We start from the raw sequence: 15,290 nt of genomic DNA on the forward strand, positions 1-15,290 counted from the left end.
TGCCATACATATAGCATATATTGTTACGTAAATCTCTCCATTAGTTATTCTCTATGTATCTATATAAGTGTACAATCAGTGGATAATAAAGTGTGCGATTCCATTCTCTCTTTTAATAACAACCTGGAAATCAGCTCACAGTGCATAGATTCCAATCGCATTTCAGCGACCAACCGTTGTTCCAACTGAGGATTCCACGTAAAAAAAAATAAATTAGACTTGTAAAAGAATAAATCTTTTTTTTTTCCCGAAATTATTACCTCTTGATTATATTTATTACAACGTGGATAGTTTACCTCTTTGTTATGCAGACTATATCCCGTCAAATGGCCCGTCCAATCAGAACATCGGGTTTACATGTAATAAAACAACATATGATATGAAAGATAAACGACGCGAGGACGTGTTAACACACGAATATAACGGATTCACCGTCCACGTATATGTTCGGGAAGGTCGATATATTTCTGTAACGTTTCTTCACTCATGTTAAAAATAACCATATAATAAGATACCGAATACACGAAAACATGCTAAGATTTTAAAGATTAAATTGTGTATAGATAAAAAAGGGAAAAAAATTTACCTATTCTTGCCATGAAAAAGGAAGAGTTTACCAGCGGGGGAAAACAGAAGGAGAGTTCGTAGGATTTCTTCACGATCCCGTTTTTCCTTTTGTCAGATGCCACATGTGTCTCCTTGCTCTGTCCTCTATTTTCTTCATCTGTATCTTCACTCTCCCCATTATGCTTCTCGATTTCTCACAATCTATTTTTTTCCCTTTATATTCATGATGGGGATGGATTTTATGCACATATGAAGACTAGATTCTTCATTAAATATTATTTAAGATAAATAAAACCATATAATCTTGACCTTATTATGTGTAACGGATATCTTTTGAATTAAGTAACGACAACAATATTGCGGATCGAAAGACATATGAACTGTAAAAAAGTAATAGTTCCAATAAATAAATTGCACATGAAACTGAAATGGTTAATGTTATTTCGACAGAAATCGAGAGTCGTAGATTTATCTACTTCGATTTTGTAAAATCCTATCTTGTTGGAAGATGTGCCATTCATCGTTGTTTAAGATGCAAAGTGTAATATACAGAGGAAACAGACAAGTAGAAAGTATAAAAGATCCGAGACAGGAGAGACTGAAACTGAAGCGCGTGCATCCACGAGCCAACCACGTTTTATCCGTACGACGGCATGCACGTGGCACGATCTCCATCGTTCCTTCTTGTGTTCGACCCTCTTTGGATCTCGCCACGTCATTATCCGAATTGAGATTATGCAATAAATGTCTTGACAAAACAATGATCAATTAGAGAAAATTGTTTAGAAATCTAAACTTACGCGAAAGGGAAAGAAAACTTTTTGCAAATAAAAAATCTGAACTTTCCTCCTGTCTGGACGATTTCATAACTTATGGTGTAAATGTGTATATTTAGACATTTATCCAAAAAAAAAGTGTATATATTTAGAGATAAACTATAAAGAAAGAAACTTTACCGAATGAGTGAGAAAAGAATCAATGACGGAGGATTTGGAGTGACATGGTTTATGCAGCTTCCTATAAATACGATATTTTTGTGTGGAATTAAAGGGGTCGAAGAGGCCGACGTGTATCGCACCAGGGGAAAAGAAAAAAGAAAAAAAGTCAGATTGCCAGATCCCACTAAATCAACGAGCTTAAACGAGCTATCTCCTCTTCTTTCATGTACAAACTCCATTCCTAACATGGATGCAAATGTTTTTGCTCGTATTGGAAGCAACCAGCCAAATGATTTGGATCCATCTGCAGGGGCGCCTGGTAAGAACTCATTCTCAACCAGTGTGGTTGAAAGAGAAGGGGCTTCTCCTTCGCATCTTCCATCTTCCTTGGATGCTTCATTACCGGGTTTAACTGGAAACGGGCATGGTTTGGATATCGGGAGGATGTCATTAAATGATTTTGAAGACAGATCTAACAACTCTCGGGAGATGAAGACAGATGCCCCTGGAAGAGCGCGACCAGCCGCTGTTGATAATCGAGGATGAAGAAGAGACAGCGTACGAGAAAACGGAGAAGGTTCACATTGCGGAGGAGGGAGACGAGACGGACATCGAGTACGGTGGCGGTGTTGGGTGCGGCGGAGCTCCGCCGTTCTCGTGGCGGAAGCTGTGGCTATTCACCGGACCTGGGTTTCTCATGAGCATCGCGTTCCTCGATCCGGGGAATCTCGAAGGGGATCTTCAGGCCGGAGCCATCGCCGGTTACTCGCTGCTCTGGCTGCTGATGTGGGCGACGGCGATGGGGCTTCTGGTTCAGCTATTGTCGGCGAGGCTAGGCGTCGCGACAGGCCGTCACTTGGCTGAGCTCTGTCGGGACGAGTACCCGACATGGGCGAGGATGGTGTTGTGGATTATGGCGGAACTCGCCCTGATTGGCTCCGATATTCAGGAGGTCATCGGGAGCGCAATCGCCATCAAGATTCTGTCGAATGGGGTTTTGCCTCTCTGGGCTGGTGTCGTTATCACTGCTCTCGATTGGTAAATTTCTCCCTCAAATTTTGTAAACTTTTTACTGCAATCTACTGGTTTCGTCTCTGGGATTTAGCATCTGAATTTAGGATTGTGTTGATGTGCGAAAAATTCGGTATTGGTGTTGTTCTGATTTGTGAGTCTCTATCATGTTTTCCTCGTACTGTGTTTAATCCTTGGGATATTGAGGTGTGTTGGCTTGTTTTGTTCTGTGGTTTCTGTTGTCCCTTTTCACGTACCAGAAGATTAGAAAAACCAAAACTTTCTTGTTCTTTCTTGCTGTCTCCTCTGTGGTTAAAGCTGATGACTGTTGCTTGTTTGGTTCTTTGATTCTGGCCACAGTTTCATCTTTCTGTTTCTTGAGAACTACGGAATAAGGAAGCTGGAGGCAGTGTTCGCGGTTCTTATTGCCACAATGGCACTATCCTTCGCCTGGATGTTCGGTCAGGCCAAGCCCAGTGGCACCGAGCTTCTCGTGGGTTAGAACGCTGTCTTGTCTTGAACTTGGACATTTACCTTCTTCAAGTATGGTGAGGACCACTTCTAATCAAAAGTTTATTTTGTAATTTTCGGGCAGGCATGTTGGTTCCAAGACTCAGCTCAAGAACAATACAGCAGGCAGTTGGAGTCGTAGGCTGTATAATAATGCCTCACAATGTGTTTCTTCATTCTGCTTTGGTCCAATCGAGGGAAGTTGACCAGCGAAAAAGATACCGTGTTCAGGAAGCCCTGAACTATTACACCATTGAGTCGACCCTTGCTCTAGTTGTCTCGTTCGCGATCAATCTGTTTGTCACAACAGTGTTCGCCAAAGGGTTTTATGGTACAGAGATCGCCAATGGTATCGGCCTTGTGAATGCAGGAGAGTACCTTCAAGAGAAATATGGAGGTGGCTTGTTCCCGATACTATACATATGGGGTATCGGCTTATTAGCGGCTGGGCAGAGTAGCACCATTACGGGTACTTACGCAGGGCAGTTTATAATGGGCGGTTTTCTCAACTTGAGGTTGAAGAAATGGTTGAGGGCTTTGATCACACGTAGCTTTGCCATCATTCCAACCATGATCGTTGCTCTCATTTTCGATTCATCAGAGTCTACACTCGATGTTCTGAACGAGTGGCTGAATGTTCTCCAATCCGTTCAAATCCCCTTTGCACTCATCCCTTTGCTGTGTTTGGTTTCTAAGGAGCAACTCATGGGTAGTTTCAAGATTGGTCCTTTTTACCAGGTAACCTCTTAATTCATGAAAACATTACTAGGGTTCTGCAAGAACTTGCTGTATACGGAAAAGGGTATATATATACCATCTTGTTATGACCGTTATTAATGTTTCCGTTTTCGAGCAGACAGTAGCGTGGCTCGTGGCTGCTCTAGTGATAGCAATCAACGGCTACCTCTTGCTGGAGTTTTTCACGTCGGAAGTCAGCGGAATTATGTTCACGTCGGTGGTTTCGGCTTTCACAGCCGCATATGTAGCATTCATAGTGTACCTCATCTCTCGTGGCTTCACTTTCACCCCGTCCCGTTTCAAAGCTCATCCCAACCTTTGAACCCTAAACCCCGACCAGACCCGACCCGAATAACATTAGGGCCTGTCCTAGTGTTTGGCTGTTTGTTTGGGACTCTGCCCTCCCTGTAGTGTTGTATTATGTAAGCTGTTTTTTTTTTGTCTTAAGCATTTAGTTGGAAACCAGACATGTAGGATCTTCTTCTTGTATCAGTAATGAACACAATCATATGATAAAGGATCAACCCAATTCCTATCCCATCTAGTGGGAGTGTCGGGAAGAGAATATACTATGCCACTTTACCCTTACATTTTAACGTAGGGAGATGGATTCGAATCATATGATGATTACAGATTTTCCTCTCTCCCTCTCGTTCTTAAGATATGATCGTAAGTTCCTACGTTGACATTGGTTAAGAAAGGGATCGGAGGTCGATTTCAACTCAAGAAGAACAAAGAGATATTAAACATTTTTTTAACATATACTTGTCTTAAAGTTATGGAATATCTTTTAATTGTCAGCGCTTAATATTGATTTTAAATTTAAATTTTTGTATGATTGTGAGTTCGGAATGGAACGATGATGTAAATGTCAAATGAAGGCTAAACCGGCCAAAACCTTAGGCCATATGATGAGAGCGCTTTGTCGTCCTGGCGCTAGCAAATTTTCGATCTGACGATAGCCAATACTCGAAGATCCGAGGGGGAAGGGATCACTGTTCTTGCAAACCCGGACCAGATTGCTTAAGCGCTGAAACACAATCGGGGAGAGAGAGAGAGAGGGGTTGCTCTCTCTTATCCATTGTTCTCCACGTGCATGCAGGTACTCCGTTTATTCTCCCTCTCTCTCTTTCTCTTCGATCATCTTAGGGTTTCTTTCTTGTTCTGTAGGCTCTCCTTTGGCTTTCATCTTCGAGATCGATTGATCAAATTACTTTTGTTTCCTCGTTCGATTTTTAGGATTCGGGTTTCTCTTAGGGTTTTCTTACTGCCCATTGTTTTGAATGTCAGGGAAAAAGTCTCGAGACAATGATGAGTGAATGGGAACTGTGTTGTTTTCGATGGCGTTTCCCTTGATGGTTTCTCCAAACTTCTCGATCCTTTGAAACTTGTTTGGTATGATACGATTCGTGTCGTGCGCAGTGTAAACGCGTGACTGCATTCCGGGTTGAGCTAGTTCTCTGTTCTTAAAAAGCCCCGTGTCTCGTTGATCCAAGTTTCGATCTTTTTACTGGATTTTGAACTGTCGGTGGATTTGGATTGTGGGTTTTGATGCTTGCAGGGGGGAAATGGAGATATCCGTGTTGAGAGTTCTTCTCGGCAGTATCTCGTCGTTTCTAAATCTCTCATCTTCCAGGCATATCGGTTTGGATCCACTTGGGAAGTATTACAAGAGAGTGGAGGACTTATTGAGAGTGTTGAAGCCGGTAATAGATGTTGTTGTTAATTCTGATATTGATCTTGAGGATAAACTTGTTAAGGAATTCGAAGAATTGGCTAGAGATGTTGATCAATCGAGGGAGCTTTTTAGGAGCTGGCAACCGTTCTCGAGCAAAGTTTATTTCGTAAGTATTGAACTTCTTTGTCTCAGGTGGTCTGAAGGTTCCCTAAATGTACCAACTAGTTTGGTTGTATGAAAATTGCATAATCCTGTGGTGCTTCATCGTCATGCCATAGAAAATGGGATTGGACAGAGTTTCGATGAACTTTTCAATGCATTTGCTTCAATATAGCTAATTGTCTTTTACTGTAGAATAATGGCACTAATGCTTTCATCAAGGTAAGTTGCTGGCCCTTCGGTTTAATATACCTGTTAGGGTTATGATTACTGAGATTATGTTTTCATCATGGAATTTCATGTCCAGGTCCTCCAAATTGAATCCTTCATGCTGAAGATGCGGGATTCTATTGTGGATACTTTCCAGCTTCTTAAGACCTCTCAGAACCATTTACCTGATGAGTTGAATCCGGGTTTGCTCGAGGTATGACATTTAGCTGATTCTTCTATCAGTTTTTGCGGTATAAAGGTAGTTATTCTTGGTCCAGCTTTCATCGGGAAACTTAAGTTTCTTACAAATGCTAAATTTTTGGGATCTTCTAGCTCTTAATTTTGCTGGCTGCTCTCTTTTTGCTCTAATGCCTACATCAGAAAGTGGCGTGAGTTTCAGTTAATTTCAGCGCTTAAAGGACTGATATTCATATTTGCAGCGCTGTTTAGAGAAGATAAAGCATCTGAGTTATGAAGAAATATCTTCTGTTATTGATGGTGCGTTGAGGGATCAAAGAGATGGTGTTGGACCCAGCCCAGAGATATTGGTGAAAATCGGAGAGGAGACTGGGCTGAGGTCAAACCAAGAGATACTGATTGAAGCTGTTTCTCTCGAGAAGCAGAAGGAGATTGCCGAGCAAACTGAAAAGAATGGAGAAGTCGAGTTTCTTGATCAACTGATATCTGTTGTAAACCGCATGCACGAGCGCCTTCTTCTGATCAAACAGACTCAGACATCTAGCTCTATCCCGATTCTTGCTGATTTCTTTTGCCCTCTGTCCCTTGAAGTGATGACCGATCCAGTGATCGTGTCATCAGGGCAAACATATGAAAGGGCGTTCATCAAGAAATGGATTGATTTAGGTCTAACAGTTTGTCCAAAGACTCGGCAGACTCTGAATCACACAACCCTTATACCCAATTACACCGTGAAGGCCTTAATCGTTAACTGGTGTGAGACCAACAATGTCAGATTGCCAGATCCCACTAAATCAACGAGCTTAAACGAGCTATCTCCTCTTCTTTCATGTACAAACTCCATTCCTAACATGGATGCAAATGTTTTTGCTCGTATTGGAAGCAACCAGCCAAATGATTTGGATCCATCTGCAGGGGCGCCTGGTAAGAACTCATTCTCAACCAGTGTGGTTGAAAGAGAAGGGGCTTCTCCTTCGCATCTTCCATCTTCCTTGGATGCTTCATTACCGGGTTTAACTGGAAACGGGCATGGTTTGGATATCGGGAGGATGTCATTAAATGATTTTGAAGACAGATCTAACAACTCTCGGGAGATGAAGACAGATGCCCCTGGCCGATTTTCTGTGTCATCAACTAGAAGAGGCTCAGTTGATGCTGCTGAAAATGGGCAAGTATCTGAGCATCACTATAGGTCTGCCTCTGCTTCTAGCACTGTTTCCAATGAAGAGTTTCCAAGAGTGTTATCGGCAGATGGGAATGAGAATTCAGAAGAGTCGGCTCATGCTACTCCTTACACCAGTGATGCTTCGGGAGAAATGAGACGGGAGCCCCTTACTGCAGCCGCCTCCTCAGCAACTCCTCGTAGAGATTCCTCTGAATTCTCGCCGAAACTGATGGATAGGCGTACCCGTGGCCAATCATTCTGGCGTCGGCCCTCAGAGAGACTTGGTTCCAGGATTGTATCGGCACCCTCGAACGAGACAAGGCGGGATCTTTCTGAGGTGGAAACTCAAGTTAAGAAACTGGTCGAGGAATTGAAAAGCGGGTCAGTGGATACCCAGAGGAAAGCGACTGGGGAAATTAGGTTGCTGGCAAAGCACAACATGGATAACCGGATAGTGATAGCAAACTGTGGAGCGATTAGCTTGTTAGTGGATCTTCTTTACTCGAGTGACTCGGAAACCCAGGAACACGCTGTTACCGCCCTTCTAAACTTGTCCATCAATGACAACAACAAAAGGGCAATTGCTGATGCCGGTGCAATCGAGCCACTGATTCATGTGCTCCAAACCGGTAGCTCTGAAGCGAAAGAGAATTCAGCGGCTACCCTATTCAGCTTATCGGTAATAGAAGAGAACAAGATTAAGATCGGGAGGTCGGGTGCGATAGGGCCACTTGTGGATCTACTTGGAACGGGGACACCACGGGGAAAGAAAGACGCAGCCACTGCATTGTTCAACCTATCGATACACCATGAGAACAAGGCAAGGATAGTGCAAGCAGGGGCGGTGAGGCATCTGATAGATCTGATGGACCCAGCAGGAGGGATGGTGGATAAAGCGGTAGCGGTAATGGCGAATCTGGCAACGATACCGGAGGGAAGAAACGGGATAGGGCAGGAAGGAGGGATACCGTTGCTGGTGGAGGTGGTCGAGTTGGGATCGGCCAGAGGGAAGGAGAATGCAGCAGCGGCTCTTCTTCAACTTTGCACGAACAGTGGTCGGTTCTGCAACATGGTCCTTCAGGAAGGAGCCATTCCTCCTCTCGTTGCTCTCTCGCAATCTGGTACTCCCCGAGCCCGGGAAAAGGTACGACAACGATCTTCTTTCTGAAAGGTTGTTCCTTTTTTTTATTGGGCTGTCTGAATATGAAACAGGTAACATTTGCAACCAGAAAAAAAAAAAACATTATGCTGTCATGTTTTTACAGGCACAGGCACTTCTCAGCTACTTCAGGAATCAACGCCATGGCAACGCAGGTCGTGGCTGATGTTGTTGTTATGGAGAGTTCCTTCTCTTCTGCAAATATTTTCATTACCAACGTTCTTCTTATTTATGCATTCTTTTTTTTTTTTGTCTTCTGAATCCCTTAGAGAGAAATTTGATTGTGAATGTGAATGTGAATGTGGAAATGACAAGAACGACTTCATAGTTGTAGATTAAATTGTTTGGACCGTTGAGTTCGTCCACTTGGAACTTTCCCGGTACCTTCAGACCAATTTACTTGGGAATATTTTTTTGTCACACAAAAAAAAGGATGGAATATTTGTTTAATGCCAATTTAAATATTTATATGATATATCTTTCTTGTAATTGTGGTCGATATTTTTCTTGTGATCAGTAAAAGATTTCAAAACAATTAGATTTATTTTTTCCTAGCATCTTACTGGTACAGGAAAATGGCTTTTTTTTATAAAAAAAAGAGAGAAAAAAAATATAGAGAGAGAAAGACAGTATAAGAACACGAGAAAGAGTGGGCCCTACTTGTGTTTTTTGAAGATAAAACTGGGGAGCAAAGGCGCAGAGAGAATTTTCTACCACGCTCGTCATCGGAAACTATGGGATCTCCACCTCTCCTCCGTCGCATTTTCTGCCGCCGGTGATCTCCTTCCTTCGCACTTAAATTATCCTATCTCCCTATCTGCTCATCCTTTGGTATTCCGCCCCCCTCTTTTTTTTCAATTAGTCCTAGGGTTTGCGCCATATGTTTCCATTCGACTTGCGTTTTTCGCCACGATTGAGCTTCGAATTCCTTCTGATTTCGCTTCCATTGTTTATGTCGTCGCATTCTTCTAATTTTACGCATATGTATTGCGTGTCTCTGCGTTTCCATTTCAGATGACTATGGGCATGGGGAATAAGTTCCCGAATTAGGATATCTGCAAAATTGGTTGGATTATTGGTTTGCTTGAATGGATTAGCAAGGAAGTTGTTTTTTCTTCTCTCCTTACTCGTATACTTGTTGCTTTACAATCTTATGTTTTTCACTGCCAACGTTTCTTGATATGTAGATGATCGAACTGGTATTATTTAGGCTGAAATTGCTTTTGTTCTTATTTAGAAGATGGTTAACGTTAAACCAATCTGATCATCAGACCCCCTTTCCCTCTCTCCCCCCTTCAAATCCGATTTTGTCACAGATGCTCTCGAGTCTCAGTCTCTGATCTATACAAAATGATATTGGACAAACATCTTACGTTTCTTATAGGGTTACCAAGCGGAAGTTAAAAGATTTTTTGTATGGAGCTGAAGGAGTTAAAAGTAGAGATGGATGCTTCAACCTGTAAAGACAATGAAACCCAACTGAAAGAAACACAAGAGAAGTCCATGCACTGTACGAGTAACTGCGAGGACCACAGTTTCTATGTAGAAGAGTCTTCCGAAGATCATTTGGATGGTGATGCTTCTATTAGAAAAGAGGTTCTCGAGGTTGATATAGAGGGATGCACAGATCTAAATGACGACAAATTGGAATTATCAGAATGCAACGATGGGACAGAGGGGTATTCGAGCTCATTTAGTGGAACGGGTTCTGAATCTGAGAACGGAACAGCATTGAACGATCAAGAAGCTGATTCCTTGATGTATACCAATACCACTCTACCACTTTGGGTGAGGTGAGACCCCTTTCACACTTATGGTAGATCATTTTGATTATTTTCTTTTCTAGGACGTGCTTTAAAGTTTGCTTCTTTAGCTATATAAGCTTTGCTATAACGTGGTTCGGATTAATCCCCTCAAAATGAAGTTGGTATTTTGATTTGTATTATGCTTTGGTTGATCTTCGTTATGCTTTTTTTTTTTTTTAACTTTTGCAGAAAGAAAAGGCTGACAGATCATTGGAGGAGGTTTATACAGCCTATAATGTGGCGATGTAAATGGCTAGAACTCAGGATGAAAGAACTTCAGTCACGGGCACAAAAGTATGACAAAGAACTCGAAGTATATTATCAAGCCAAGCAGTTTGAATTAGAAAGTCTCAAGTCAGAAGGGCTTGCATCGAAGGAACTACTGCTCTCATGTCATACTAAAACAAATGGAGTTGTGAAGAGGAAAAAAAGAAAGCGAGTGGAAGAAACCACAGAAAGTTCATCCTATATGTTGAGCCATAATCTCTTCTCTTATCATGGTAGGAAATATCCTTTGGATTCTCAGTGTTCTTCATTCAGTATTGCGTGTCTGAAAATTCTCATTTTCATTTCGCTGGTATATTTTTGCTCCCCAGAGTACCGGAAATCCTCCGCTGATGGCGCTCTCCTGAATGATAATTTTTGCAATTCAGGTATCATGTTCTGAATCCCAACTCTGGAATATCCGCCTATCGACAATGTTCAGCATAACATTTTTGCAAAGCTTGAATATTTAGTTCCAGACTGTTGGTATGGTATTAGATATCTCAATCCAATGTCGTATCTGCCTTGCCTTCTGGGTAACCTCTGGTAGAACATCATCTTTCAGTTCCAGAATCAAAAGCATTGGGTATGAAATGGGAACCAATCAGATCAAGACAAAATATGGCTGTGAAATTTCATGACAGAAAGTTATAGACATTTTCTAATTTGATCACAATTCTGTATAGTCTTACAGCCTGAGTGTTACTGTTTCTTTTTTTTTTTTTTTTGCCTTGCTTGTGATTTAACAGATAATAGGGCTAAGAACGCCAAGAACGTGAGAGTTTTCAACGAAGAATCGCCATTTCTCGAGCTTAGAGAAGGTGATGAGTACTTGGAACAGATACTTTTGAAGATTGAAGCAGCAAAGTCAGAAGCCCGTAATTTGAAGAACCGGGTAGACAAAATGTTGAGTGAATTTCCCGGGAGATTTTCTTCGGCTAACTCACTGGTTTTTCCTGGATCAGCTGATGCTTTAACCAGCTCTGATCAAAAGCCCCAGTTGTTTCTTGAAAACGAAGATGGAAAACCAATTAATTCCATGTCTGTATCATCTCGTCATATCATGCCCGAAGACAGTACAAGAGATAGTTTGATGTCTGAGAATGCTGCAGTTTCAAGTCAAGGAGAAGAAAAAACTTTTCCTGATAAGAAGCCATTAAACACAGAGCAAACATCAATCGAGGGTCCATCGAGAAGTGTAAGTCTTGGTCATGATTAATTTTTCAAGATCAATGAACTATAATTCCATTTGGGTATCTTTCGAGCTTTCTGTTTAGATTCATGAGCGAAGTTATATATGTCATCTATATCTTTGGTCAAGAGTTTATATCAAGAGCTTTATAACCATGGCGCAGGCAAGGAAAAGAACACCGCGAAATCGGGAGGCAATTGAAGGGACCAGACAGAGGCCTCGAATTTCGAAAGAGAAGCCAAAAACAAATGTAATGGCTTCAAGGTTTAAGGTTCCCAAGAGAAAGAGGAAGCGGGGAAAGTCGAGATCAGCCTCGTCTGGGATTAGACGACGATCCTAAAAAACCGAAGAAGAACAATCAAACTTTATGTACATTCAGCAACAACATATTTTGCTTCTTTAACCTTTTTTTGGGGGTTCCTTTTTTAAAACCATCTCTTCTACAGGAAAGAGATAGGATGTAGGGAGAGTACATTATTTAAGGAACGTCCTTCTGGAGAGTTTGGCAGAGACGATGGCCAAGATGGTGACAGAAGGGACGAAGATGACGTCAGGTACGAGTTTGAGTAACTTTAACTGAGGAACATTCTCTCCCGCTCTCTTAGCCGCCATAGCCGCCGGCGGTGAGACTATTCCGGTGATCAGAGTGGTGTCGTCGAGTTTGCTTGGCTTTACGCTCTTTGTCATGAATTCGATGAACACCGTTTTCTTCTCTTCCTCGTCCCTCGCTTCCTCCCATCTCTTGAAACATTCCTGTTATCTTTCAACAGATTATGTTTTTGTCAAATCTGTCTTTCTCTGTGAAGTTGTGTTTCTTAGAAAATGGAGTGCAGATACGAGAAGAGAGTAAGGGAATTGTATGCAATTCCACGTACAAGGTAGGGACTCGCCTTAATCTCATCTGGGGTCGGAAAGTCGAAGTGCTTGCCTGGCAATGCCGAGTTGAAGTTGCTATCACCATTCCATCAAAAAAAGGAATCGCAATTAAGTGCTTGAACCTAACAGATAGTGTGTGTGTGTGTTGGTAAAGGTTGAGAGAAGAGAAGACAAAGACTTGATAGAAAACCTCACTTGAAGATGTCCAAAACAGCGACATGGAAATCCTCGAAACTGTCGATACGTTTTTGGGTGAATTGCTTGTAGAGTGAACCCATCACCACATTCAGCAATTGCGTTGGTGCCAACCCTTTAACCAAAAAAAAAAAAGACAACAAAAAGAAAAGCGGATGATTGCGAGTTTTGTCTTGTCTCAATGAAAAAACGATGATGATGTACAAGAAACAGTGCAATGATTGCAAAACCTTTTCCCAGAAAACCCATTGAGCCTCCCATGTTGTTGTCAAGTTGAACGTTTAACAGATCAACAATATCCAAATGTCTTCTCCCGAGTTTTTTTGTGTGTGTGTGTGTATATATATAAGGGAGTTGTGGTTGATGCGTTGATGAAATGACTTTGGCATGGTGTGTTTGGTTCGTTATCAAAGCCAAGAATCATAGCAATCATGTGTTAGGTTTAGTATAACTTGCTTTGTATTGCATTCGTTGCTTTAGTTTTTTTTTTTTTTTTTTTTTTTGAGATGTGAATATAACTTTTATGGAGTTTTTGGGTTCTTACTGGGAAACAGCTTGGATTTGGGAGGTTTCCCATTTGATTTTTTTCTTTTGTTTTTTTTTTTTTTTTTTTTTTTGTTCGAGTGGGAATGACTTGTACGTGCAATCTACGTATTCCTTTTCCACGAAACACGTACACCCCCGCTTTGCAATGACAACATAGTACCAATACCCTCCTTCAATTTGTATCTAGATCCCTTTAAGAATGCCATGTTAGATCTTTGTCTGCCTAATTTTTTATCCATTAATTTTTTTTTAAAAAAAAGGCGAGGTGGTAATGGACCGTATGTGGCGAAAAAAGATAACTACAACGGATAGTAATAATTAAATTTTTATTTCAAATTGGCCAAGTTGCAATAAATCAACAGTAAGTCTGTAAGAAACTTTTATTAACTGGTGGACAGTTGTGAATTTCATTACATTTAGATTATTATATATAATACAAGATCCGTCGGCGAAGCTGACAGCTCTGATCTGGCGTTAGATAAAATCATCTGATTTAACCTTTTTTCTTTTTGAGAGACGCCCGATGTGAATAATAATAATAATGTGGTAAAATTAATATTTGTACGACAAACAATATGGGGTCACTTCAATGAAGGGATATGACAACGAGTAAAGACGTTTGTCGGTGAAAGACAAAGGCAATGTGTATTGTGTGTCCATCCCATCTACTCAACCATATATTATTTTTCATACAAAAATGGTACAATAAGAAATCAATGAAATTGTAATAACACTCGTACCAAACAGCGATTCAAATGTAAATTAATAACAATAACAATAATTGGCTTAGAAGGCCAAAGAAATGACGGCCCACGTGGCTGCCGCCGCGCCCATCACGCTCCGCAGCACCCTTCTGCTCCCTGCTCCGCTCTGTTTTTCCATTTTATTTCACCATTTTTTAGAAATTATTCGAATATTAATTTCTTTTACTTATCCTAATTAGAGGCTGTTAAAACATTATCTCAGTGATTATCTGCAGTGCAAGGGAAAAAGTAATTGAAGCAACGGGTAATTAATTCATAAACGTACCTGATCGTCGGCGGCGGTAGACGGACCAGGAGAGGATGCGTCCAGGCTAGGTCCTGGAGCCTCCATCGGAGGCGCTGGTGGTCCGAGAAGCTCCGGCGCCGGAGCAGGCGAGCTCTCGTGCTTCTTCCCCTTCTTAGTCTTCTTCTTCTGCTTGCTCGGAGCCGGAGCCGGAACCTCCGCACTCGGAGCCACCACCGGAGGCGGAACATCGGCGCTGGGAGCCAACTCCGGAGGCGGAACCTCGGCGCTAGGAGCCACCACCGGAGCCGGAGGCGCCTTCGCCTTGGGCGCCGGAGCTGGCGGAGAGCTCTCGGGAGCCGGAGGGGAGATCACGGGGGCAGAAGCCGGGGGAGAGCTGACAGGCGCCGGAGGTTTGGGAGCTTCTACCGGTGTCTCGGTCGATGACTTCGCCGGAGCCGCTGCGGGAGTAGAAACGGAAGAGTGAGAAGCGGGAGAAGTGGCGGGAGCTGGAGACTTGGGCTTCTCGGGAGATTTGGCGGGTGATGCGGTCGGAGTTGCGGGAGAGGTAGTAGGAGAAGCTGCCGGAGACTGGCCGCCGACGCCGGCGAAGACAATGCAGATCAATGTGGCCGTGAGAAGGGCCTTGCGATCCATGGCTTAGAAGGACAAACCGAGATAGAAGGGCGAAGAGAGTGGGGGAGAGAGAAGGGCGCGTGTGGTGCAGTGAGTGAGAGAGAAGGGGTAATATATAGGAGAGGGGGAGAGATCTGGACCGTTGGATCAAAAGTGCCCTAAGGACTATGGGCCAGAAATAGCCGTTGAGAACAGAGAATAAAAACCAAATAAGTGGGACCCATAAGGGAAACACTGGTCGGCCCAGTCTGGCTGTGGGGCCCAGCTAATTTTTTTTTTGTGAATAATGTTTCTCCGGCGGAAATTAAATGTCGTAAAAATGTAATAAGATTGTTTTATTTTTCTAGATAATTTTTTAAAAAAATTAATAATTTTATTTTTAATTAAAATTATTACAATTTCAATAAATTTTTAATAACAATATGTTTTTTTATCATTAAACATATATCAATTATA

The 15,290-nt window shown here is 42.1% G+C and overlaps 5 protein-coding genes and 1 long non-coding RNA gene across 13 annotated transcripts; 3 read left to right on the top strand and 3 right to left on the bottom strand.

Moving 5' to 3' along the window:
• LOC104807609 lies at window positions 1-729 on the bottom strand. The gene is made up of 3 exons (XR_770830.1): window positions 587-729; window positions 297-312; window positions 1-185 (listed from the first exon to the last, which is right to left on the bottom strand). It is a non-coding gene; the product is annotated as an uncharacterized LOC104807609 (long non-coding RNA).
• A 1,275-nt stretch (window positions 730-2,004) lies between these two features.
• LOC104807617 (metal transporter Nramp3) lies at window positions 2,005-4,352 on the top strand. The gene is made up of 4 exons (XM_010532985.1): window positions 2,005-2,543; window positions 2,877-3,013; window positions 3,112-3,764; window positions 3,883-4,352. The coding sequence occupies exons 1-4, from the start codon at window positions 2,005-2,007 to the stop codon at window positions 4,084-4,086; spliced, it is 1,533 nt and encodes a 510-aa protein (XP_010531287.1). The 3' UTR covers window positions 4,087-4,352.
• Window positions 4,353-4,666: 314 nt separating this feature from the next.
• On the top strand, window positions 4,667-8,740 carry LOC104807616 (U-box domain-containing protein 4). Of its 4 annotated transcripts, none has more exons than XM_010532982.2 (6): window positions 4,667-4,866; window positions 5,055-5,210; window positions 5,326-5,608; window positions 5,909-6,025; window positions 6,252-8,318; window positions 8,440-8,740. In XM_010532982.2, exons 3-6 carry the CDS (start codon window positions 5,333-5,335, stop codon window positions 8,497-8,499), a joined length of 2,520 nt encoding a protein of 839 aa, XP_010531284.1. In that variant the 5' UTR covers window positions 4,667-4,866; window positions 5,055-5,210; window positions 5,326-5,332; the 3' UTR covers window positions 8,500-8,740. The 4 variants fall into 4 exon arrangements, with proteins under 4 accessions (XP_010531284.1, XP_010531285.1, XP_010531283.1 ...); XM_010532983.2 differs by having other exon boundaries at window positions 5,055-5,159; XM_010532981.2 differs by having other exon boundaries at window positions 5,055-5,608.
• A 268-nt stretch (window positions 8,741-9,008) lies between these two features.
• LOC104807615 lies at window positions 9,009-12,133 on the top strand. Of its 4 annotated transcripts, none has more exons than XM_010532980.1 (6): window positions 9,009-10,126; window positions 10,328-10,638; window positions 10,735-10,791; window positions 11,152-11,600; window positions 11,758-11,963; window positions 12,041-12,133. In XM_010532980.1, exons 1-5 carry the CDS (start codon window positions 9,750-9,752, stop codon window positions 11,932-11,934), a joined length of 1,371 nt encoding a protein of 456 aa, XP_010531282.1. In that variant the 5' UTR covers window positions 9,009-9,749; the 3' UTR covers window positions 11,935-11,963; window positions 12,041-12,133. The 4 variants fall into 4 exon arrangements, with proteins under 4 accessions (XP_010531282.1, XP_010531281.1, XP_010531280.1 ...); XM_010532979.1 differs by lacking the exon at window positions 12,041-12,133 and having other exon boundaries at window positions 9,010-9,164; window positions 9,348-10,126; window positions 11,758-12,002; XM_010532978.1 differs by lacking the exon at window positions 12,041-12,133 and having other exon boundaries at window positions 9,010-9,164; window positions 9,718-10,126; window positions 11,758-12,002.
• Window positions 11,932-13,026, bottom strand: LOC104807614. 2 transcript variants are annotated; one of them, XM_010532974.2, is made up of 4 exons: window positions 12,896-13,026; window positions 12,666-12,780; window positions 12,470-12,545; window positions 11,932-12,347 (listed from the first exon to the last, which is right to left on the bottom strand). In XM_010532974.2, exons 1-4 carry the CDS (start codon window positions 12,924-12,926, stop codon window positions 12,069-12,071), a joined length of 501 nt encoding a protein of 166 aa, XP_010531276.1. In that variant the 5' UTR covers window positions 12,927-13,026; the 3' UTR covers window positions 11,932-12,068. The 2 variants fall into 2 exon arrangements, with proteins under 2 accessions (XP_010531276.1, XP_010531277.1); XM_010532975.2 differs by having other exon boundaries at window positions 12,485-12,545; window positions 12,896-13,021.
• Window positions 13,027-13,837: 811 nt separating this feature from the next.
• Window positions 13,838-14,932, bottom strand: LOC104807612 (lysine-rich arabinogalactan protein 18). The gene is made up of 2 exons (XM_010532973.2): window positions 14,241-14,932; window positions 13,838-14,081 (listed from the first exon to the last, which is right to left on the bottom strand). Exons 1-2 carry the CDS (start codon window positions 14,853-14,855, stop codon window positions 13,998-14,000), a joined length of 699 nt encoding a protein of 232 aa, XP_010531275.1. The 5' UTR covers window positions 14,856-14,932; the 3' UTR covers window positions 13,838-13,997.
• Window positions 14,933-15,290: the final 358 nt, after the last annotated feature.

The sequence above is a fragment of the Tarenaya hassleriana genome, unplaced genomic scaffold (assembly GCF_000463585.1).
Source record: "Tarenaya hassleriana unplaced genomic scaffold, ASM46358v1 Cleome13, whole genome shotgun sequence".
NCBI classification, from domain to species: domain Eukaryota; kingdom Viridiplantae; phylum Streptophyta; class Magnoliopsida; order Brassicales; family Cleomaceae; genus Tarenaya; species Tarenaya hassleriana.